At 37.0% G+C, this 24,083-nt stretch overlaps 2 protein-coding genes across 2 annotated transcripts in view; one reads left to right on the top strand and one right to left on the bottom strand.

Annotated features, from left to right (window-relative positions):
* Positions 1-554: 554 nt before the first annotated feature.
* LOC106130148 (zinc finger-containing ubiquitin peptidase 1-like) lies at positions 555-19,133 on the top strand. The gene is made up of 15 exons (XM_060948893.1): positions 555-787; positions 1,089-1,411; positions 1,752-1,807; positions 1,988-2,098; positions 2,562-2,888; positions 3,156-3,263; positions 3,611-3,724; positions 4,089-4,263; positions 4,598-4,721; positions 6,358-6,505; positions 8,871-8,962; positions 10,647-10,777; positions 11,204-11,292; positions 11,876-12,016; positions 12,948-19,133. Exons 1-15 carry the CDS (start codon positions 555-557, stop codon positions 12,981-12,983), a joined length of 2,208 nt encoding a protein of 735 aa, XP_060804876.1. The 3' UTR covers positions 12,984-19,133.
* Positions 19,134-19,483: 350 nt separating this feature from the next.
* The window catches only part of LOC106130149 (sialin), a 40,915-nt gene continuing 36,315 nt past the window's right edge, over positions 19,484-24,083 (bottom strand). The window contains exon 12 of the mRNA XM_060948838.1: positions 19,484-23,964. Coding sequence (XP_060804821.1) covers positions 23,797-23,964 — 168 coding nt within the window. The 3' untranslated portion in view covers positions 19,484-23,796. The remainder of the gene's footprint in view (positions 23,965-24,083) is intronic.

Below are 24,083 nucleotides of genomic sequence, written 5' to 3'. Positions count from 1 at the left end.
TTCCTTGAAAACAAAACTGCGGTAATTTTATCGATTTGACACTTTCACCCCAGTGTAATATTGTGAATGGTAGCCATGTGAACATTAGTATGATTGAGGTCAATTTTCGAGGCTTTTCGCCCTTATGCCAGTACGTTGTCATTAAGGCCAAGGTAATGGGGGTATAGCGGCGAACGATATCTAGTGATAACACCAAAATTATAGTTTCATTACTAATTTTCTTATATAATTTTGCTTGATTTCCTCATAATAGTAGGTGTCTTACTAAATTAACTGTACCTAGTTGATGTTGAAATTAGTGTTATAGAATAAGTGAGAGGTTTATTTTAATTGGGGAAAGTAATGTAGTTACTTAGTTTATATTTCTTACTTAAACTTGCTTATTTTTTACACTTATTATTCATTGCCTTAATACTTTGTTTAAGTATAGGTTCTTCGCATGAATTTAAAATATATATAAAAAAAATTGTATTTGTTTTTTAATTTTAGAACGCTGGTTGTAGGCGGCAATAATAAACGCCCATAATGTTTTTTTTTTTTTTTCAGTTAGCAATATGTCAAGCAGTCCATTCCCGTACACTTGCGAGCTATGTGGCGCGGAGGGTCTCACAGACGAAGGGATGCGGTCCCACACTCTGGAGGCCCACGTCGCGGGCCGACCAGAGTGTCCATTTTGCGACTGTGCCGTCCCACAACCGCAGCTCGTGGGACATGTCCAGAGGGCACACTTGCATTATCTCACGCCAGAGAGAGAGCTCATGGCGTTTATTGACGATCAGAGTCCGAGGTATAATTTATTTCTTTCTATGGACAGAGTTGCGAGAACAACTGATCTCTTTGTAGCAATCTCGCTTCAACTCTTCGTAGCCATCTCGCTACAAGACTTTGTAGCATATACTTCATGCAATGCTACAACTTCGTACATCTTTCTTCAACACTTCGTAGCATATCTCCCTTCATCAATTTGTATTACATATTTTAAACTCGCTACGAACTATGCACAAAATTGCTAGAATCATTGATTAAGACAGTGTTTTCCAAACTTATCGACAGAGTTTAAAAGTTCATCGAATAAATTTAATTTCCAGCTTCGACGATGACAAAATGACAACAACAGACAGTTGTAGCTACAATACACCAGGGTCCGTCAACGGTTGGCACTCTCCTGACACTTCTTCATCATTCCACAACGGAGCCATATCCAAAAACACCTACCAGAACGGATACCAAGACAAGGTACAGGACAGCTACAGGAACGAGCGAGACGACGACAGGACGGGTCGTTCGCCGAAAAACATCAATTTAGCTAATGGATTGAAGAATGTTAATATAAATAATGGGGTTATACCTAAGAGGGTACAAAGTAGACATAATTCGAATGAGGAGGTTGTGAATGGACATGATAAGAAAGGTAATGTTTATCTTTCTTAGAACCCTGAAGTATTTCTATATTTTACTAGTCTATAGTTCAAGTTTGTTTATGTGTTTGTAAGAGTTAGTTTTCGGAAAAACTGAACTGATTAAATTTAAAAAAAATCTAAATTCATATAACAATCACTTATTTCACCGTCAAATGGTAATTATCTACGGGTGAAATTATGCGGCTTTGTGCCTTAACTCCTGCCGCTAGTCAAGTATAACCGTTATAGTTGGCCGTTAAGTAAGCCCTGCTTACCCCGAAAGATATATATACCTTCGTGATATATGTATGTATGTATCGTAGTAGCATTAAGATGGTTTTTATTTTTCAGGGGCTCATTCAAGCCCAAGTCACAATAGCTACGAAGGCTCACCAAATAAAAGTAAGGTAAGTAAAAACTTTCAGAACAGTAGAATTCAGTTACAGATTACAGACAGTATTGTGTAAATAGGATACAGATTTTAAAAACAAAACATGTTTAACCTCTTGGAATAACACTTTTTACAAAGTTGAGAAAATTATCTTTAATATAAAGAAATAAAAGAGATGAAATTCCTCTGTTTACAGTTGACAATGGCAAGTGCGGGACAAGGCTCACCGCTTCGGTCTCAATTGGCATTGAAATTGAAGCCCAATACTCCTAAAAAATCGGCTCCTACACCTAGTCCGACAGTGCAGGTAAAAATGTTAATTATTAGAAATTATTAATTATTGCATGGAAAACTAACGTGCTACAAACAGAGTTGCTATTGCTACACAAAACGATCCTCAGCACAAAATTTATTTTTTTAAATTCCAACAAAAATAAATGCCAAGTAAACTTGTCACACAAACAAATGTCCATTAGAGATGGCGATTCTTTTCGAAAAGCATGGCAATTCTTTAGAAATCGATCGATCAATTTATAATTCCCTGGATAGATTCAATATGCATATCGATTTAAAAAATCGATTACTTGGGCTGGAAAAATCGATCTCAAATCAGATCGCATCCCTAATGTCAATTAAATCAATGTTGCTTTTTTCACGTTGTTGTGTACCCGCCAAATATTGTTTTGAAATTTTTTTGTTTTATTATTTTCAAACTAATAGCAAATTTTCAGTGAAAATAGGAAAAATATCGAAATCCAATTTACTTTCAGTGCCTTCTGTGCGATTTCAAGTCAACATGTCCACGAAAACTGGAGGAACACATAAACCGTGCACATTTCGATCTAACTTCGCCTTCTGTGATGGGAAATGCGAATGCTAACGCTAATAATAGTGAGAACAACCCCACATTGGGGCTGACGAATCCCACAATCACCCTGGATAACCCAACGCTGGCGTTAAGCGCAATGGCAATGTCTCCGGGTCCTCACAGCTCGTCGTATCAATGTCCCATTTGCGAAATAGAATTCACAAACTGTTCGGATGTCGAAATCCATGTAAATGTGGAACATCGGGATATTTTAAGTCCTCAGAAAGCTGTAAGTACTTATTATGATATTTCTAAATAATAGTTATTTCCATCTATGGACATAAAACTCAATAGCAACTCAGTTATTGGTACAAAAAAATAACCTTGGCCTACAAACTTACTCTTCTTAATATGAGACAATTCCTGCTGGAATAATATTCTAATACTTTGAATTAGCAAAATCTTTTATCATTGTGATTCTTAAATCCACTTCAGAAGCACTCCAGTTCCTGATTGCTTATACCATGTTTCTCTTAAATAGTTTTAATGATTACAGGACCAAGTAGACAATGCATCGTGTGAAGATGTGGTGATGATGGAAGAGAGCCCCGTTAGCAACTGTCCCGTGTGCTGCCAGCCATTACCACAGTCCCAGCATGAATTGGTAATTTTGTATGGCCTTTCGGTCTTTCAATACTATTGTCTCTTTCTACCCTGTAAGGGTAGAAGAGGTAAGTGTATGTAGGTATGTATTATATTGCACAATTGGTGGTTGTCTTAAATTTATGACTGAATGTGTCAACTTTACTGTGCCTCACCATTTCTTCTGCAATAATCTTCACAAGGGACACTAAACTAAGTTTTATGTAAGTTATTTCACATTAACCAAAATTCTGCAACTAACACTGATGACATGACATTTATTAAATGGTGTTGAAATTTTCAATAACAATGAATGAAAAAAAAAGATATTTGAATTTGTAACTATAACTGAACTACATTTTTTTTTAGATTCAACACATTGAAGAGCACTTTGAACGCGGTGAAGACGGAGCATCATCACTTTCTGTGGCTGAGAGAGAAGCCCAAAGGAACAGAGAGGAACATGAGTTTCAACTGTTGAGGGTAAAAGTCCATTCATCCATCCATCCATCCATATAATCACGTCTATATCCCTTGCAGGGTAAACAGCAGTCTTGAAAGATTGACAGGCCACGGTCAGCTGTTTTGGTAAAGTTGTTGAATAAATTTCAGGGCTTCATATTTCCATTTGAAATTTGGACCAAATATAATCTATAAAGTATATAGTCTTATAAAAATTAAATTAAAATTTAATATTTTCAATTGAAATTAGGACTAAATATTATATAATTTTTTGTTTAGTATTAAAAATTGGATTTAAGCTCCTTTCACAAACAATTTTAATACCCTAATCACTAAAATTCTATTGCTCTACACATGATTATAACCTATATGTCATTTTATTCAGGCTCAATACGGCATGGAGGACGGAGACGAAGAAGGCTACACGAACAGAGCAACAAATAGTCTGAAACGAGCCGTGTACAGCGGAGCCCTATCAGTAGCGGGCTACTACGAGAGAAGTGTTGGGCTCCGTAAAGCTTCAGCTTCAGGAAGCGATGCCGGGTCTTCGAGAACTAATGGTAGTTCTTGTGTAAATCTTACAATTCTCATTCTAATAGTCAAAGGCCACATTTAGCTTTTAAAATTACATTTACATTGTGCACAGTAGTTCCTTAAAAGAAGGTTTCGACACTAGTTATATGTGGCTTTTAGGTAAAACGTCGCAGGTAAGAGAGATGAGAGATAATTTAAAACGTCATAATAATAAACGAAACAGCGGTAAAAAAAGCGTAGCGCGTGCGTGCCCAGCTACTGAGGCAGGAACGTACGAATAGAGGCTGTTATTAGTTCAAATTATTCCAATTAGACCAATACCCAGAAAAATGGTGTTCATAGCAGTGTTTTTGTTAACAGGCCTATTGGAGAGGATAGCCCAGCTGAATGCGCAGAATCCGAGCATAGTGAAGACATATCTATGCAGTGCGGTGGATCATTATGCAAGTACTTACGGCGACCGTGGGTGGGGATGCGGATATAGGTATGTTTATATACTATATTGTTAAACTGCTGATGCATGTATTTGTTCACATTACTGGAACTTGTAAAAGGAAGATAATGTTCTATATATATACAATATTTCGACTCAATGACATTTAATGTAGTAGGTATATACATTATATCACATATAGGTACATTACATTAAAATTAATGTGAACTTTTAGTTAAATATTTGAACTTAGTTTTGAAAAAATGTTGCACCCGCATCATTCTAATTTTTTTCATAATATATTTTTTTTTATAGGTGGCCAGTTCTATTTGAATATGTTTTAAGGCAAAAGCCACTTTTATTTTACTTTTAAGCAAAAAATATATCAATTATCATATTCAATAATATAAGCATGGAGTCTCCTCGTGTGATAATATTATTGGCGTGTTAACATGACAGAGTTGAGAGAAATGAATTGTGGGCAGCACTTTCTATGCATGGGGTGAGCAGTCTCTTAATACGAGCACTGAAATCCTTATATGAGGATTCGAGTGCTTGTGTCAGGATAAACGGAGCGCACACTGAGTGGTTTAAGATTGAGAAAGGCGTTAAGCAAGGATGTGTTGCGTCACCGTGGCTGTTCAACCTATTTATGGATAGTTGTTTGACAGATTTGAAAGAGTCTGAAAGTGGATTAAGGATGAATGAGTTACTCGTCAAATGTCTGCTCTATGCCGACGATCAGGTTATACTGGCGTCATCAGCAGAGGAGTTACAGGAGATGGTAAACTGTATGCATGAAGCTTTAAAAGAGAAAGGAATGAAAGTGAATGTAAGTAAAACTAAAACATTGGTTTTTGAAATGGAGAAAGAAATGACAGCATGTAATATTTTGATTGGAGGAGAAAAAGTTGAGCAAGTGAAAGAGTTTGTATCTAGGATCAAAGTTTACATCAGATGGCAAGTATGATAGTGATATTGAAAGGAGAGTGAACGCGGGGAACATGGTGAATGGAGCTTTGCATGCCTTTATGAGCAGTCAGAAACTATCCAAAAAGGCTCGTCTGGCTGTGTATAGGGGCGTGTTGGTCCCGACATTAATGTATGGGAGTGAAAGTTGGGTATGGCAAAAGAAGCACGAAAGCAGAATAAATGCAGTGGAAATAAGAGCGTTAAGGAGTATGATGGGTGTGAAATTGAGTGACCGGATAAGGAACAGTGTGATAAGGGAATGTTGTGATGTAAAACAAGACGTAGTTACGGGAATAGAAAAGGGTATGTTAAGATGGTTTGGTCATGTGGAGAGAATGAATGAAAGCAGGTTGACTAAGCAGATATACAAGGAGAGTGTGGAGGGAAAGGTCGGAGTGGGAAGACCTAGACGAACGTATCTTGATCAAATTAAGGACGTCCTGGTAAAGAGTCAGGTCAAAAGTACCCGAAACCGCCGAGGTTGCATGAAGATAGTTTTGAATGTAGATTAAGCGAAGGAAGTATGCAGAGATCGTGACAAGTGGAAAGAGGTAGTCTCTGCCTACCCTTCCGGGAAAAAGGTGTGATTTTATGTATGTATGTATGTATGCGTGTTAACATTTACAACGAGAAACAAGCATAATAATATATATTAAAAAAAATAGTATCACTCGTATCTTTCTCCATCGGTGATTGCAACATCTCCCCGCCCCAGGAACATGCAGATGGTCCTCTCGTCGCTGGGGCGGAGCGAGCAGTACAGCGCGCTGGTGGGCGGCGCGCGCGCGGCCGACAGCGCGCCCTCCATCCCGCGGCTGCAGGCGGCCGTGGAGGCGGCCTGGCAGCGCGGCTTCGACACGCAGGTCAGCCTCACTGCTCACACAGCCTCTCTCTCTCTCTCTCCATCCCGCGGCTGCAGGCGGCCGTGGAGGCGGCCTGGCAGCGCGGCTTCGACACGCAGGTCAGCCTCACTGCTCACACAGCCTCTCTCTCTCTCTCTCCATCCCGCGGCTGCAGGCGGCCGTGGAGGCGGCCTGGCAGCGCGGCTTCGACACGCAGGTCAGCCTCACTGCTCACACAGCCTCTCTCTCTCTCTCTCCATCCCGCGGCTGCAGGCGGCCGTGGAGGCGGCCTGGCAGCGCGGCTTCGACACGCAGGTCAGCCTCACTGCTCACACAGCCTCTCTCTCTCTCTCTCCATCCCGCGGCTGCAGGCGGCCGTGGAGGCGGCCTGGCAGCGCGGCTTCGACACGCAGGTCAGCCTCACTGCTCACACAGCCTCTCTCTCTCTCTCTCCATCCCGCGGCTGCAGGCGGCCGTGGAGGCGGCCTGGCAGCGCGGCTTCGACACGCAGGTCAGCCTCACTGCTCACACAGCCTCTCTCTCTCTCTCTCTCCATCCCGCGGCTGCAGGCGGCCGTGGAGGCGGCCTGGCAGCGCGGCTTCGACACGCAGGTCAGCCTCACTGCTCACACAGCCTCTCTCTCTCTCTCTCCATCCCGCGGCTGCAGGCGGCCGTGGAGGCGGCCTGGCAGCGCGGCTTCGACACGCAGGTCAGCCTCACTGCTCACACAGCCTCTCTCTCTCTCTCCATCCCGCGGCTGCAGGCGGCCGTGGAGGCGGCCTGGCAGCGCGGCTTCGACACGCAGGTCAGCCTCACTGCTCACACAGCCTCTCTCTCTCTCTCTCCATCCCGCGGCTGCAGGCGGCCGTGGAGGCGGCCTGGCAGCGCGGCTTCGACACGCAGGTCAGCCTCACTGCTCACACAGCCTCTCTCTCTCTCTCTCCATCCCGCGGCTGCAGGCGGCCGTGGAGGCGGCCTGGCAGCGCGGCTTCGACACGCAGGTCAGCCTCACTGCTCACACAGCCTCTCTCTCTCTCTCTCTCCATCCCGCGGCTGCAGGCGGCCGTGGAGGCGGCCTGGCAGCGCGGCTTCGACACGCAGGTCAGCCTCACTGCTCACACAGCCTCTCTCTCTCTCTCTCTCCATCCCGCGGCTGCAGGCGGCCGTGGAGGCGGCCTGGCAGCGCGGCTTCGACACGCAGGTCAGCCTCACTGCTCACACAGCCTCTCTCTCTCTCTCTCCATCCCGCGGCTGCAGGCGGCCGTGGAGGCGGCCTGGCAGCGCGGCTTCGACACGCAGGTCAGCCTCACTGCTCACACAGCCTCTCTCTCTCTCTCTCTCCATCCCGCGGCTGCAGGCGGCCGTGGAGGCGGCCTGGCAGCGCGGCTTCGACACGCAGGTCAGCCTCACTGCTCACACAGCCTCTCTCTCTCTCTCTCCATCCCGCGGCTGCAGGCGGCCGTGGAGGCGGCCTGGCAGCGCGGCTTCGACACGCAGGTCAGCCTCACTGCTCACACAGCCTCTCTCTCTCTCTCTCTCCATCCCGCGGCTGCAGGCGGCCGTGGAGGCGGCCTGGCAGCGCGGCTTCGACACGCAGGTCAGCCTCACTGCTCACACAGCCTCTCTCTCTCTCTCCATCCCGCGGCTGCAGGCGGCCGTGGAGGCGGCCTGGCAGCGCGGCTTCGACACGCAGGTCAGCCTCACTGCTCACACAGCCTCTCTCTCTCTCTCTCCATCCCGCGGCTGCAGGCGGCCGTGGAGGCGGCCTGGCAGCGCGGCTTCGACACGCAGGTCAGCCTCACTGCTCACACAGCCTCTCTCTCTCTCTCTCCATCCCGCGGCTGCAGGCGGCCGTGGAGGCGGCCTGGCAGCGCGGCTTCGACACGCAGGTCAGCCTCACTGCTCACACAGCCTCTCTCTCTCTCTCTCCATCCCGCGGCTGCAGGCGGCCGTGGAGGCGGCCTGGCAGCGCGGCTTCGACACGCAGGTCAGCCTCACTGCTCACACAGCCTCTCTCTCTCTCTCCATCCCGCGGCTGCAGGCGGCCGTGGAGGCGGCCTGGCAGCGCGGCTTCGACACGCAGGTCAGCCTCACTGCTCACACAGCCTCTCTCTCTCTCTCTCTCTCCATCCCGCGGCTGGGCGGCCTTTATTATATTATTTATTTTAGCCGGGCACCATAGCCTAAAAGAAGAATCCTAAATTTATAAGCCTATCCCTTAATCGCCTTTACAACTATTATTTAACTATTATTTTATGAATAAAAAATATTTGGATCACAATCTAGGATAGATGCTTATCTAAATCTTGTTATAATTTTGATAACAATCCTGTTACGTGTGATTATAAATACCTAAAACTAACCTTATTTCTCTTTTTTTTGACAGGGCTCAGAACAGTTAGGATCAAAATTATATAACACTCGCAAGTGGATCGGCGCATGCGAGGTGGTGACTGTGCTCTCTTCACTACGTATAAGGTAATATTACATACATATACGTCACGTCCATATCCCTTGCGGGGTTGATAGAGCCAATTTTTAAAAGACTGAAAGGCTTCGCTCTTCCTTTACACACGATTGGCCTAAAAAGTCTATACCTAACTTAGATCTCCATATTATAGTAAAATAATTCTATTATAAATGCGATAGTTCGTATGTACATACTAGCTTTCCGCCCGCGGCTTCGCCCACGTGTAATTCGGTTATATATAGCGTTTTTTAATGATCTCGACAGGGCTTTTTCTTCCACAGGCTGAAATCTTGTTATAACTGGAATTAAATATAGCCTGTGTTACTCAGGGATGATGTAGCTTTCTAATGGTGAATGTTTGAAATCGATTCAGTAGTTTCGGAGTTTATCGATTACATGTGTAAACAAACAAACATATAAAAAAATAGATTGTTCCTCTTTATAATATTAGTATACATACAAATCTATATAGAAAAAGTTAAGCGAGACAAAATCATCGTCTCAAAAGAAAAAAAAAACAGGATTTATAGGACGAAGAGGCCTTACAGGATTTCCTTCTGTTTAAGTATTTGCGTCTGATAGTCATCATCCTATGTGAATGAGCTGATGATGGAAGGTACAACTCCTCAACGGTTAGGAGTTGAAAGCAAATTCTTACGAAGTTATACGTACATGTGAGGCTATTAGGTTGACCTGATAATAAAAAGTAAATCTCATTAACGTTAAGAATTTAGGTGAAAATGGATGCGGACAAATTTCGTCTCTTCACTTGTTTCCTTTTAGCTGTTTGTATGGGAAGTGTTAACACAAAATAGGGATTTAAAGGCGTGATGTTATTAATGTTATGCATGTATGTACATAATTATGTATGTTATTATGTATGTTAAAGAGACGACTGAAAGTTGTCATACAATGTCTTTTTTTTAAGGATGGGAAATCATCAAATGACCTCTCCCGCTCTGGGTGGAACGGAAGGGAGTGTCAGACTTTTACTGACTAAAACCCACCTCGTTCCTTCAGTTGCCCTTTGCGTTCCGGGGCCACGGTATCTCGTTAGAACTTTCCCGCAGCCCCGGCTCAGTTTATCCCGTTTCCCCCCCTTGGGGGTTGACATTTCAAAAATCCCTTCTTAGTGCTCACTTATGTTACTAAAGGAACCTCTGTTCAAAATCTCAGACTCCTATACCGAGCGGTTTCGGCTGTGCGTTAATAAATCAGTCACCCAATCGCACCCCCTAAATCACGATTGGAGGGTAGTTTGAAAAAACTTATAATGTCAAACATATTTACTTGCCTATGTACGTGTTCATGCCAAGTTTCAAGTTTATAAACCCAAGGAATAAGATTTTTCATAGAAACGTTTTTACCCCTTTTCCCCCCCTTGGGGGTTGAATTTCCAAAAATCCTTTCTTAGTGCTCCCCTACATATCCCAAGGAACCTACATTCCAAATTTCAGCTGTCTACGACCAGTAGTTTCGACTGTGCGTTGTCTGTCAGTCAGTCACTCAGTAACGGAAGAGTTTTATATATATAGATGTATGGATGTTTGTTACTCTTAAACGACAATACTAATGAACCGATTGCGATAGACTCCAATATAGGTAGCTGAAGATCCAGAATAACATATCGATTCCAAGCGGACGAAGTCGCGAGCGGCCTCAAGTAGTGAAATAAATATATTTCTCTTCCAGATGTCAGCTGATAGATTTTCACAAGCCAACAAGCGCCGACGGAAGTCACCCGGCCTTGTTCGACTGGGTGCTACGCTACTTCACAGAAAACCCCAACGACTTCAAAGCGCCTTTGTACCTTCAACACCAAGGTATGGCCATTTGAAAATTGACTACAACTTCAAGAAAAATATAGCGATTTACGAGCCTTTTTTGTGTGGATACTACGCTACTTCACAGAAAACCCCCAAAGCGCCTTTGTACCTTCAACATCAAGGTATGCCATTTGAAAATTGACTACATTTACAAACCTCAAAGTAATGTACTTCAAGAAAAATATAGCGATTGACGAGTACGAGCCTTTTTTGTGTGGGTAATACGCTACTTCACAGAAAACTATGGAGATTATTATTTTCATTTATTTTTATTGTTAATGTTTCTTGTTAGAGCGACAACGGAAATACGGTTAATGAGATACAGCCTGGTGACAGACAGACGGACAGCTGACAGAGCACGGAACCCTAAAGATTAAGTAACTTCAACCAATTGAATAGGTTAACATTATATTAATATTCCAGGTCATTCCCGGACAATAATCGGTTACGAGAAACACAAAGACGGCAAGGCGACATTGCTAGTGTTGGACCCTTCGCATTCTCCAGCTCAGGTGAGGATTTATTTATTTAAACTTTATTGCACAAAAAAACAAAAATGTACAAAAGGCGGACTTAATGCCGTTTGGCATTCTCTACCAGTCAGTCAAAGAGGATATAAAAATGTTTCTAAAAAAAACTAAATTGAAATCGCTTCATCCGTTTGTGAGCTATGGTGCCACAGACAAACAGACAAGTCAATAATAACACCCCACTTTTTCCGTCGGAGGTAGACAAATGTAGACTTTAGTATCCCACAGGACTTTTAGGAGATAGTTCAATGGTTTTATTTTATAAATAAAATTCTTTTTAGGGGACTTTTTAAATCTTTCTTTAAAAAAATTGTAGATGGCAAAAAAATATTATGATTGTCTCAAAATATCACTTTAAATTGTTATGCAAAGTTGAAACAAAATTTAACTTTACCGAAATTTTATTAAACCGACGAGCTTGCATGAAAAGAGTTATATTGTGTGGATGATGCGAAAGAAGTAGGCAGGGGTCATGGCAAGAGGCAATTTAAAAAAAAAAACATAAATTAGTACGTCTACTCACACCATCACACGGATCGCACTTGACCATTTTGATTGGTGCCAGGTACGCCAAGTCCTCTGCGGGAACACATCTGCGTGTATGACAGCACTCCGCCTTTTGCGAAGGGGGTCGTCCGCGCTGAGAGCCAGGCAGTACCAATTGTTAGCCGTCACCGGAGTTATGTCTTCAGATGAAGAATATGAGGTGAGTCTTATTTATTTAATTGGTACACCAACAGTGTTTACATACTAGATTCAATGACAGGGACACACTTACATATTGTTCTTGTGAAAACATCAATTACAGGTATACACATAGTTCACCATAGATTCAGTAACATATGTAGGTAATAAATATAAAATTTGCAGTTATAATCCTAAAACATTTACAATAGATTCAGCATCTTATGTTTAAATACATTCAAACTATCTTGTTTATTTAATCTTGGATCTGATTTGAATTGAATCTTGAGTCTTGGAATAGAATAGATTTATTTTCAAAATTGGATACAAGGTACCACTTATTGACGTCACAACACGTAAATCTAATTATAACTACTACCGCTTCCGAAGCGCATGTGTAGAAGAAGCGGCGGAACAAATTAAACTGTAGCATTTTCACCGGACGTCAATTTACAAATATAGATCTCTTAAATCTAAATCGTGGACGAATGCACATTGTCTATATTAAAAACAAGAATTAATTTAAAACTAATTATTACTTGGTGAGAATTAAGAAAAACCTGTATCTTTCTGCGCATCACGCATTTTAAGCATACACCTTACCGATTTGCCCACAGACGCTTTTATATTTAAGTAAATGTTTAACTGTGTTTACTATTTTCTTTTTCATAACATGTGTGTGTATTATTTAGAAATATCGTCAACTAAATTATATGTACAGTAATTTGTAAATTTGTATTTGTTTAAAAATAACCATGTTTTAGTTATCGCATATATCAATGTTCTAACTTAATATTTAACGTACCAACGTATCTATTTTCCATTATAATTAATTAAATTAACGATGAAAACTTTAAATTGGCCTTACTTCCTTTTGTCCATAAGCTACTTATGTATTAAGCTGTTGGTTTAAAAAAAAATATGATTTTTTATTTACTTTTTTTACTTTACAGGCCAGTAAAGTTCTACAATCTGTCCGCATACCATAGGACCGGTATTCCTGGCGTCGCAAACGCCTTAACATATGTAGAGGATTATAGTATACACTTCTATTCAAGCCTAGGAGAGGCTGTAGAATACCCATCGAAACTTGAACCTTGAGACTTAGTCGTAAGGTTCAATATCATTTTGAACATGCCTTGGAAATGATATTTCAAATATTGCCTTGTGAAACTTGATAATTTTTTTTTTTTTTTTGCATTTTAAATGCGTATATGATTCAATATAAAGGCAGCATAGAATTCGGAATTATATGAGACTAAAGAAATTGTAACTAACGTGAGATTCTGTGATTAATTTGACAACTTTATAACGACGGCATGTTTGCTACAATTTAAATATTTGTATTATTCCGACTTTGATGCTGTTTTATATGCTTATTTTAATGTTTCAATTCAAATATTTTTTAGTGCAAATATAAGAAGTTTATTTTTCAATAAACACTACTTATGATAAAATTTATATTAAAAAAAACATGGCGCTAAGAAATAAAACTTTTGACTTCGAAACTCTGATTTCGATTAACAACATGTAATTAACACTGTACATGCTGTGAAAATTCATACATGTACATGTATAGTCACGTCTATATCCCTTGCGGGGTAGACAGAGCCAATTGTTTTGAAAAACTGAAAGTCCACGTTCAGCTGTTTGGCTTAATGATGGAATTGAGATTCAAATAGTGAAAGGTTGCTAGCCCATCGCATAAATAAAGAAAATATTTGAACTTAATTCTCTTCGGCCACCTACGAAACTTAAAAGCAATATCCCAAACGTGAAGATGCAAAATAAATAAAAATAACAAAAATAGTATGTTCAAAATGATAATTACAATACAAAATAATATTTAAAAACGTATAGTGTATGAATCGCCTTACTTAAAAATCATTTTAAATATACTCGTGCATACAAACGAATACATTTATATGTAGTTATAACTATATTATAAGCTCAATATGTTTAAGCTTACATATACTACCGATGTTGTGTTACATACATACATATAATAACGTCTATCTCCCTTGCAGGGTAGACAGAGCTTGTTCCTGTTGAGTCTTGATGTTGTTTTTATTTTTTTTAAAGTAAAATTTTCTTGGGTCTGGTAATTTTGCGCCAAACACCTCCTTTCAAAAAGGCCAACAGGCTACGCTTTTGTAATAAAATATACATACAAATACGTCCTTATACCTTACGGAGTAGACATGAGCGAATAGTTTTGAAACGAATGAAAGGTCACGCTTAGTACCTAATAGATCTGAGATTCAGATAGTAACATGTATAAAAATATATTAAAGTTAACACATATGAAAATCTATTGCGGTTCGTTTGTGTCGGTAAAACTCGTAGAAATGCTGGGCCGATTTAGATAATTTTCTATTTAAAATGTCGAAAGTCCAGAGGAGATATAAACGAGTATTACAAGGTTTAAAAAATTTCAACATTAAAATCGTCTATAGAAGTCTTAAGTATTTGATTAAAAAGTCTTAGGCCGTATGCGCATTCGTTTATTTAATGCAACATCGGTATTATATATTATGAAACTCATTTTACTGTAATCCATTAACTTTACTACCTCACAGGTATGATTTGTCGATTAATTGTCAATTCCCTCACATATAAATGATATATACAAATTTATTTTATTATATTTGTTCATTTTTAATTAAATTAATATGTTTATTAAAGTATCTGCTTCTTATGTAATACGATAGGGTTTTTTTTATCATACATTTAAAATCTCAAAATATTTATTTTTTGTGAAAAACATATTAATAATACATTAATTTGTTAACTATGAGTGGAATCGATATCTTTATTTAAACCAGTATTTAATAATTTTAACATTATTACATTTCCCAATTTAGTATTTCCAAACATTGACACTCACACGGTTGCTTATTTTATTTTTATATAATAATATATATGATTTAGTCGCGTGAACCTAAAATTACATTAAAATATGTCATTCATTTTACTAAGAGTTTAAATAGCACAGTATAAAAGGTCGTAACCTACTTAAACGATACCGCGTCTACACAGCATCATGTTCCCTATTGAAATGTGAACACAACAATTATTAAGTTTCAGGGGGCTCAATTCTCACACACACACATACACACACAAAAACGTGCGCGCGCGCACATATACACTTTGTACTCTGAAAGTTTAGCTCTGTAATTTTTTTTTATCGTTTGTAAATATCTGAAAACACAGCTCCTATTTAATTACGACATATGTTCTCATTAATGGTGCTTTAAAAGTTAATTCTTCTAAATAATTTTTTGTTCTATACAGTGAGTAGTATTCGACTCTTTAAGATTGATTCCAGATATTGTGCGGACTCGTGTAAATGAGTTACGATCTTTAAAAAGAACTTGATATGAAAAGTAATGCTAAATCTGTAGTTAATAAATTCATTATATCCATTTTTATACAGTGCCGAATCCCGCCGGGTCACATGACCGTAGCGTAGGTTAATTATATAAAAGTATAATACCGCTTGGAGACATGCCTTGTAGATTAAGATCGATAATTATTGTGGCGGCTTCGGAAATAATAATACTTGCGTAATTTACTAGCGTTGTCTCGGTGATTTGTTCTCGCGGGAATTTCCAAGAAAATTCCTTAGTTGATATTTACTTTAGTAGCTGTGATATGTTTAGCGCCCTCTGTTAAGCGGAGTCGGCGGAGAGCGGAGTTCAATTATGTGTTATTTATTTTTTCCTTTATAGGTACATACAACTTTTAAGTCTCAGTAAATAAATAAAATAATAAAAAAAATCGCCCTCTGCTTATTTAATATTTGTTAATAATTTTCCGTTAGCCGCTTGATAATTATCTGAGAAATAGTTAATACTTAGCTTACAGTTAAATCGACGCTTACACACGAAATAATTTGCACGATCACTAGTTCCTAACTGGATTGTACGTTAAGATGTGAACGAATGATGTTATTGAAGTGATTATTGTTAAGTTTGATGCTAACGCTGGGGCCACGCCCCTTTTTCGCTTTGACAATTTCGAAGTGGTTATTAAAATAAAAACACAAAAAGGTTGTTGTCCAAAAAATATATTCATGGACAGAGATCAGACTTGAGTCGCTTCGTGTTATTGATCTGACCTACCTGACTTTAGTACCTGTAATTGGTTGGGCTGACCCTGGACTCTTCTCCAGGGTAGTTTACAACCTTCTTATATGGTTTACTATCGTTATATTGAGCATTTATCTTAGCTTGTTTAAAAACGTGATAATATTATAAAGGCAAAGATTTAATCGAATAAAAAAGACCACTTGACAATGACAAATAAGTCTGAAATTGTATCTAATGATGAATGGATTATTTTGGTGTTGTCTTTGATGTGTTATATTCATTGACCTCAAGTATAATATACGCTGGACTGTTGCTCTTAAAATTTTTGTGCAACATTATCCCACTTATCCCTGTAGGGAAATTGACGGTTTAGATAAAAACAAAACATTGAGTCGATAGCAAAAAAAAAAGTTGAAGTTTTAAAAAAAAAATTAAACGCTTACGTACCAGTCCAGTGTATCTTTACCTACGTATAAATTATGACTGCTTCTTGGAAGCGTCAAATTAAGTATAAAATATGTGGTTTAAAAAAATAATCAAATTGTAATTAAATTGCATAGCTAAGTTCTAAATAAAGGCGTGCTAGTGAAGTAACGATTCTAAAATATGTTATATGTCTTTGTGGATTTTTAAATTGAATTATAAATGTGAAAATGTTACATTTAATATTGTATTTCTGTCGATCGGAGCTTATCTTTGTCGGATCAAAGTTAGCAACTTCGAAAATATAAATATTACGTTTTAACTTCAAATCCACAGGTATAGAATAATTGCCCATAGGAGTAGCTACCTCCCTATTATTAGTATTTAGAGATATTTTTTGGTATGTATCGCTAAGATGCTCAAGTTTTCATACAAACTTAGTTTCGCTATCCAGAAAAATGTTACTGTATTTCGATTAAATTTTGTCATTGTGTAAATTCACGCGTGATTTCTACAGAAAAAAAGGTTTAATCAACTAAAAAAAATTGTTGTACTTAAAATATTTTAATTATTATCATTAAGTTATTGAAACGAAATTACGTATGCCACCTCAATATCAACCACGAACCACGTTCGAAGTTGCTAACTTATGTCACGAACTTTATCAAATCTTGTTAATTATGTCAATTATGAAGTAACAAATTATCTTCGTTTGTTGTGTAATTTTATCGTCAAATGACCAATCGTTGTTTTCCGCACTTATGCACAAAAAAAATATACAAAATTACGAATTAAAAAAAAATATGGTTAACTAACTTTCGTAAATTGCTCTTGAAACTAGCTGTTTGATGACATAGATTCACATGTATTCAATGCAATAAAAACTGGTTTTTTTTTGTGCATAAGTGCTTTAGTGTAAAATGTATTTATTCTAAATTTTTATGTCAATATCGGTGTTTTTGCTTTGAATGCTGGGATCAGTGTCGAAGGGGCAGAAAACCACTAGATAGATTGTACTTACATGCAATAGAAACCAGATTTAAGAACCTTTTATGCTTCGTCGCACTAACCGGACATTTCGTTTTCTTAATATCTAATGATTATGACAAAATTGATACCGGTGGTCGTAATAAGCAAAGTTGTTTTTTCGCATTTCCCTGTTCAGTTATAAATAATGAATTAATATTCTATAACAACATTTTTTAATAGCAAATCGTAACATAATAATAGGATAAACACTTTTATTTTGTAGATAAGCTTTTAACACTTTGAAATATATAAAAATCTAGTCAAACGCCTTACATATAAAATATAAATCATCAAATTGAAAATACTATTCTTTGGATTGGTAGTAGGTAAACGGAAGGAGTCGCTTTAGTACAAACGCTATTATATAAGAGCAGATTCGTTGATTGGTATTATTTAGTGTGTAATTATAGTTATACATGTAGTTAGCTATGCGGCGTTACTTTTTCAATTTAATGCATAAAAATTATTTATTCTGAAACTATTATACTCATAATAAGAAATAGTATTAATTCAGATATCAGTCTAAGGTAACATTATATATGTCTGGACAATATGTGTCGATAAAGTATCAGTGTTGGGTCTTTGACATTCGTACGGTAGTTTTTACCATACAATAATTGAAATTTTCAATGCAATTTGATTGCTTTGCAAAATCTTACAGAAACCAGGTTACAAATTGAATAATAAGTGATGGAGAAGTAGCGCCGCTGTTCAATAAACAATTTTTAGAATTTAAATGCACTCATACATGTGATATTTATAAAAATGCGAACTTTCACAGATTCATGTTTATGTAGTTACATACATTTAGATTTGTTACGTGCATTGTGACATTTACAATTTAATCTAATTTCTTTAATCCTCCATATAATTTAAAAATCATCGCCGACATAATTCGAAACATCTATAAAAACTAGAATAAATTTAACTACCTATCTTAAATTTTTTTTATTAGTTTTATGAGCATGGAAATATTGTCACATCACAATACCTAACTTTTTAGATATAGCTTCAGACTGCTGAAACGCTTATTCAAGTCTAGGCTTTAAAAGATTTGTCTAAACCATAGAACTCAGATATTTTTTATCAAAACAATACCTGAAAATGTCACAATGTATTAACACACTATATAAAAATTCGCTTATGTTTCACAAAAATAAATTATTTACTTATACTAGAACAACCTGTGATAGGACAAAATAGTCGGATCACCAAAATGTATGTTGATTGCTTCAGAAATAAAGAACACACAATAAATGGATATTCTTAAAGATACATATGTTACTTAGGAAGTGCAAAAGATTATTATTGATCCAAGATAAGCACTACATAACATCAATTTATTTTTCCGTTCTCTTTTTTTGTAAAAGTATGATGAAGCTACTGGCATCTTGACATTTTTGTTATTTCAACAAGCAAAACCACAGTTATACAATGATTGCATGTTACGTTAGCTAAATAATAACATGACTAAATTTCATGATTATATTATATGGGATAGTTTAAAACGGACGTGGAAATCTCTGAAGCAATCAAATAATCACAGTCGCCCTGCGCCGGCGCCGGTCATGTAGCTACAACTAGGCTGTGTGACGACTCAACGTTTCTTCAATAAACTATTGTAAGTTACAAATTGAGTGTTTCATTTTAAACTGAATCGACAAAAAAAGAATAGGACCATCCATCTAGTTCCCATGGATGTCGTAAAAGGCGACTAAGGGATAGGCTAATAAACTTGAGATTCTTCTTTTAAGCGATAGGCTAGCAATTTGTCACTATTTGAATCTCAATTATAACGCTGAACGCGGCCTATCAGTCTTTTCAAGACTTTTAGCTCTGTCTACTCCGCAAGGGATATAGACGTGATTATACATAGTATAATTATTTAATATATAAACATTTTTAGATTATGAGAGAGTATATAAGTGAATAATAAAACACAAAACTATTTTCGTATAAACTTTATTTTCAAAAAAAAAATAATGGTTCACAAAAGAACTGTCGCAGAGACTTCAACGACCTGTTATTTGTTTCTTCATGCATTAAAACTAAATACACACTTCATGCAGTGGACTGCAGTACTCGTCAGCGGTAAGATATTTTTTATTAATTTCCTTAAAATGTATAATGATTTTTTTTTTTTGATAGAGATTAGATTGCCAAAGAAATTTGAGGCCGGATATTTAGAACACAAAAATATACTGTAATTTCATACGGATAGAAGACAATGAATATTTATTTCAAACCAATTTAAAGTCATTTTAGGTAACATTGACAATTCATCAAATTTCAACAACGTTATCTTGTAACGGCGGGCATTAAATCATATATTTTCTCTGACTGCGTCCGTGGAAGCTACATACAAATTATTCTTGACTTATTTTAGAATTTAATATTTTAAAATATATTTTTGTATGATGTTTATTATGTTCTAGATCGCTGCTGCCTGCATCTTGGCCTTGAGACCTGGGGTGCAATTTCTTGCGACTTAGTTAATCAAGAATTTTGTATCTCTTTTCAGAATATACTAGGTAATAACATGTTACAAAGACATATTTTAAAGGAAGATTCAATTTAATCGATGATTTTAAGCCTGTCAGTTTTATCTTCATAGGCAACATCTATAACGACTACTTAAATTGTAAATTGGTTAGAAACAGATAAATAGAAAGAGTAATAGAGTATAGAGTAGTAGTTATAAACCTTCCTAAAATTGTTTTACTAGAAATTTTACAATATAAAAAGCATATTAGAAACTTCGGCTTCAAAAATAATTCCGCTTTAGCTGTTCAAAAAATACCATATTTATAACAAAGGAATGATAGTGAATTGTTTGCCCATTCAGTATGTAGAATGCGCTAAATCTTAACACACCTTTTTAAATCAAAAATATAGAACCAATTACAATTGAAAAATTATACCTTTTTAAACAACCAATTCAATTAAAATTACATTTTCTACTTAAATATTATTAAATAGAACTGCTATAAAAGAGATTTTAAGATAAAAAAAAATCTATTTTGCTAGCAGTTAAGAGAAAAAGATATGCGTTGACTATATAAGGCACATATCTTAAAAATACATCTAAATAGAGCATTTCAATTTATTCTCTCGTACAAATTAAGTTTTAAATAGCAAGCTTAATTTGTGATTACCTAACTGTACAAAAGTCTAAATAAAATACCAAGTCTTTCATCAAAATTGCGCTGTTGACATGAGAAATGATGATAAGATGACCAACCATTACGAATGTTTAGAGAATTATTTTCTAATTTCCTTAGTACAGTAAGGTGCATATATGTATATACACTTAAGGTAAAATTAGATGTCATATTTCAGTGCTGCTAACTGTACACAGTCTGAGCTCAATTTTGATGGAAAACAATAATTTGCAGCTCATTCAAACGACATACTACTTATAATTTCAAGAGTCGTGGTATCAATGGTTGCATACATCTTGCAGTTCAGTTGCAACCCTACCCTACCTATATCATGATTATTGTCATTATTCGTGATTATTTATTCGCAACGTGAAAAGTTTTAGAAACTTATACTGTGATTGTATGAGTATACATTGTGAAATCATGCTGTGAGTTTTTTCTTTAACGATTGAAAATTCACCTTGTATAAAATACCAGTGAACCTTTTGACCATTTGTAACTGGTTATTATTTGGACATAGGAAGGGGTATAACCACGGGCCGGGCCGTTTATAAAGAAACTTTTTCATACATACGAACTATGTCAAATAAATGAGCTTGTAAATATTGTAAATAACGTTAAATATTCCACAGACACAACATAATAATACACTTAGTTATTGATTGTCAAATGTACTATGGCTTTTACCCTGCAATCGTTGGAAAATAGACTTCTTTGTCTGTGAATACAAACGTCCAATAAAAAGAAATGTGTAATAAATACTGATTGTAATTTAGGTACTACTATTAGCCATTTCAGATTCGATTTTCGAATTCGAGAGCATAAAGAACTCTATGGTCAACCCATTTAATTTTTGCTTTCGTCAACTGATGTTATATTTTTTTTTAATCATGAGTTTTCAGAACAGCCTTTTTTATATAAATACAAAGAAAACCAAAACTCTGGTGTTGACATGTGAGATTGCTCCATAAAGCCCTTTAGAATGCTTAAGAACAAAAATTTGAGAACCATAGACAAGCCTCTTTATCACAGCTGGCGAAATGCACAAAATCGCGATGCATTGTCCCTTGTAAAATTAATTGCAAACATGGCTATCTTAAAATCTATTTCTTATGGTAAAAGAACAGAAACTTGTCTATGGCTGTCATTAGCACTGGATGAGAAAGGCTCAGAATTTCCTAAATACTTCGACGATGTAGAAAAATAAATAATTGATACCTACTTATTAAAATTACTAAATTATGAAGATAGAGTTCATATTCGTATGTATAAGAACCTTTTTGTTAATGTATTAAGTTGTAAAAATATAAAAAATTTTAGATATTTATCCGCCAATGATGTTGCTATTAGGGGACTTTTTAATTAGGGAATCAGTACTATTATCCTTAGTTTCATAATTTTTGCATTTTATTTATTATTTTATTAATTTCATGGAAGTTACCGATGCAATAAATGAATCAATCTAATAACAAAAAGACGATCCCTTAATCTGTTATTACAATTTTACATTATAATGGCAAGTACTTATACATACGAAAATGTTTTGTTGTCCGTTAACTTGGTCCCGAAATATAAAAAACTGACTATATCTTAACTATCAGTTCGACTCGCTAAGCATATAGGAACATACTTTGTGCAACACATTGGGCCATATTGTGGATAACATTGAACGTTACTATATCTCATTGAACAAAATCTAATTTTGTACAGTGCATTACATATGAAAGTGTATCACTATTGTATCTTAGGATAGGACTTATTGACATGGTATGCTTTCATATGTGGTGCACTGTACATAAAAAATATAGGTATGTCGAGATTTTCTATATACCTGCGAATTTTTAATAATAATTTAATATTGATCTTATGGAAACCAACAAAAATATTTTCAAAAATTTTTTGAGAACAAATATATGACATATCTTCAAATGGGGTATGCAAGGAGTGAAAATGACCCATATGCTAAGCATGGCTATCACACCAAAAGCCAGGGCAACAAAACTACCTTCAGTCGGGTGGTACAGTCAACCACACAATTAGATGTCGCCTCTTAGAGCTGCTAGACTATAATCATAAATATAACGGAGGTCAGATGGGAGTCGCTCAGTGTAAAAACGTGACTCACCCAATCCAACATCCATGGTCAGGAGCTTACCCCGAGTATCCTCACCATTCCGGATAGGAATCCAGAGTGGTGAGGATGGTGGATGAGGATAATCACTTTTCCTTAAACAACGAGTTTATTATGAAAGACAATTCACAATTACTAAATCCCGTGTAATAGTATACGTCGGCCATTTATCGTCGGCCACCTTTTCACGCGGTTGACTGTACCATCTTGTTTAAAACCACTTAAAACTAACCTAACAACATTGAGTCGGGTTTCCAACTCTCCATTCGTGAGTCCTTGGCGCGCCGGTCTTTATAAATACATCACAATCATTATTATAACAGCCTTTTTTTTTTGAGTTTTTTTTTATTAGGTATTATTTTCTTTAAGACATTTAACTTAACAATTATCACTTTTGCTTGTTGGTCTGCCTAATACTATTCAGCAGCTATTTTAATTATTTATTTTATTAATTATTTATTTATTATATTGTGTAATTTTAATTTTTTATCTGTATATGTGGCGCTAATTTGTGTATTTGTTAAGTTAAATGCAAGGCAGAATTTGATTTAACATTTTTAGCATAAAGTTATCAAAATCTCTGCCATCAGCAATATACAAAGAACATAGTTCTCCAGAAAAAAACATCCTAACTAGTTTGTGAAAATACAATTTTGTATCATATGCTTGTTAAATCCTCAATTTAAAAAAAAAACAATTAATGAATGCTTCTCAAAATGAAAACTCACTGGGGTTTTAGGGGGCTATTCACGAACTTTGATAAGTGCATGTGTCTTATCTTACTTCTCTCATGTTAACAGAAGATAACGAAAAGAGACAAGATAAGGCATGCCTCAACATGATGTACCCATTCCAGTTTTCATACTTTTACTTACATTTTATATTTTGCTACTTAAAAATGACCAAATCAGCTTTTGCATTTTAACTTACCTATATAATTACATTTTATCTGTAAATTTCTCTACACCTACGCCGCTACCTTTTCATCGTTGAGCGGTTGCACCTCGGCCTTGGGTTGCGCGCGCGCATTCCACGGCTGCAGCTCTCCGGAGCCGAAGATCACGAAGCACAGAGCACCGCACAGGTACGTGCCGGCTAATATGAAGAACACTATCTGCCATTGCGCTGATGTGTTCTGAAATTAGGATTAAATATTTATTATCTGAGATTTCAGTGTAGTTGGAAAATGAATATACAAAAATCTTATATTGCCTATTTAACAAGAAAGATTTGCCAAAGTAGGTCTTAAAAACT

The sequence above is a fragment of the Amyelois transitella genome, chromosome 17 (genome assembly GCF_032362555.1).
Source record: "Amyelois transitella isolate CPQ chromosome 17, ilAmyTran1.1, whole genome shotgun sequence".
NCBI classification, from domain to species: domain Eukaryota; kingdom Metazoa; phylum Arthropoda; class Insecta; order Lepidoptera; family Pyralidae; genus Amyelois; species Amyelois transitella.
The sequence above is the reverse complement of the archived record's forward strand: the minus strand, read 5'-3'. Positions and strand labels throughout refer to the sequence as shown.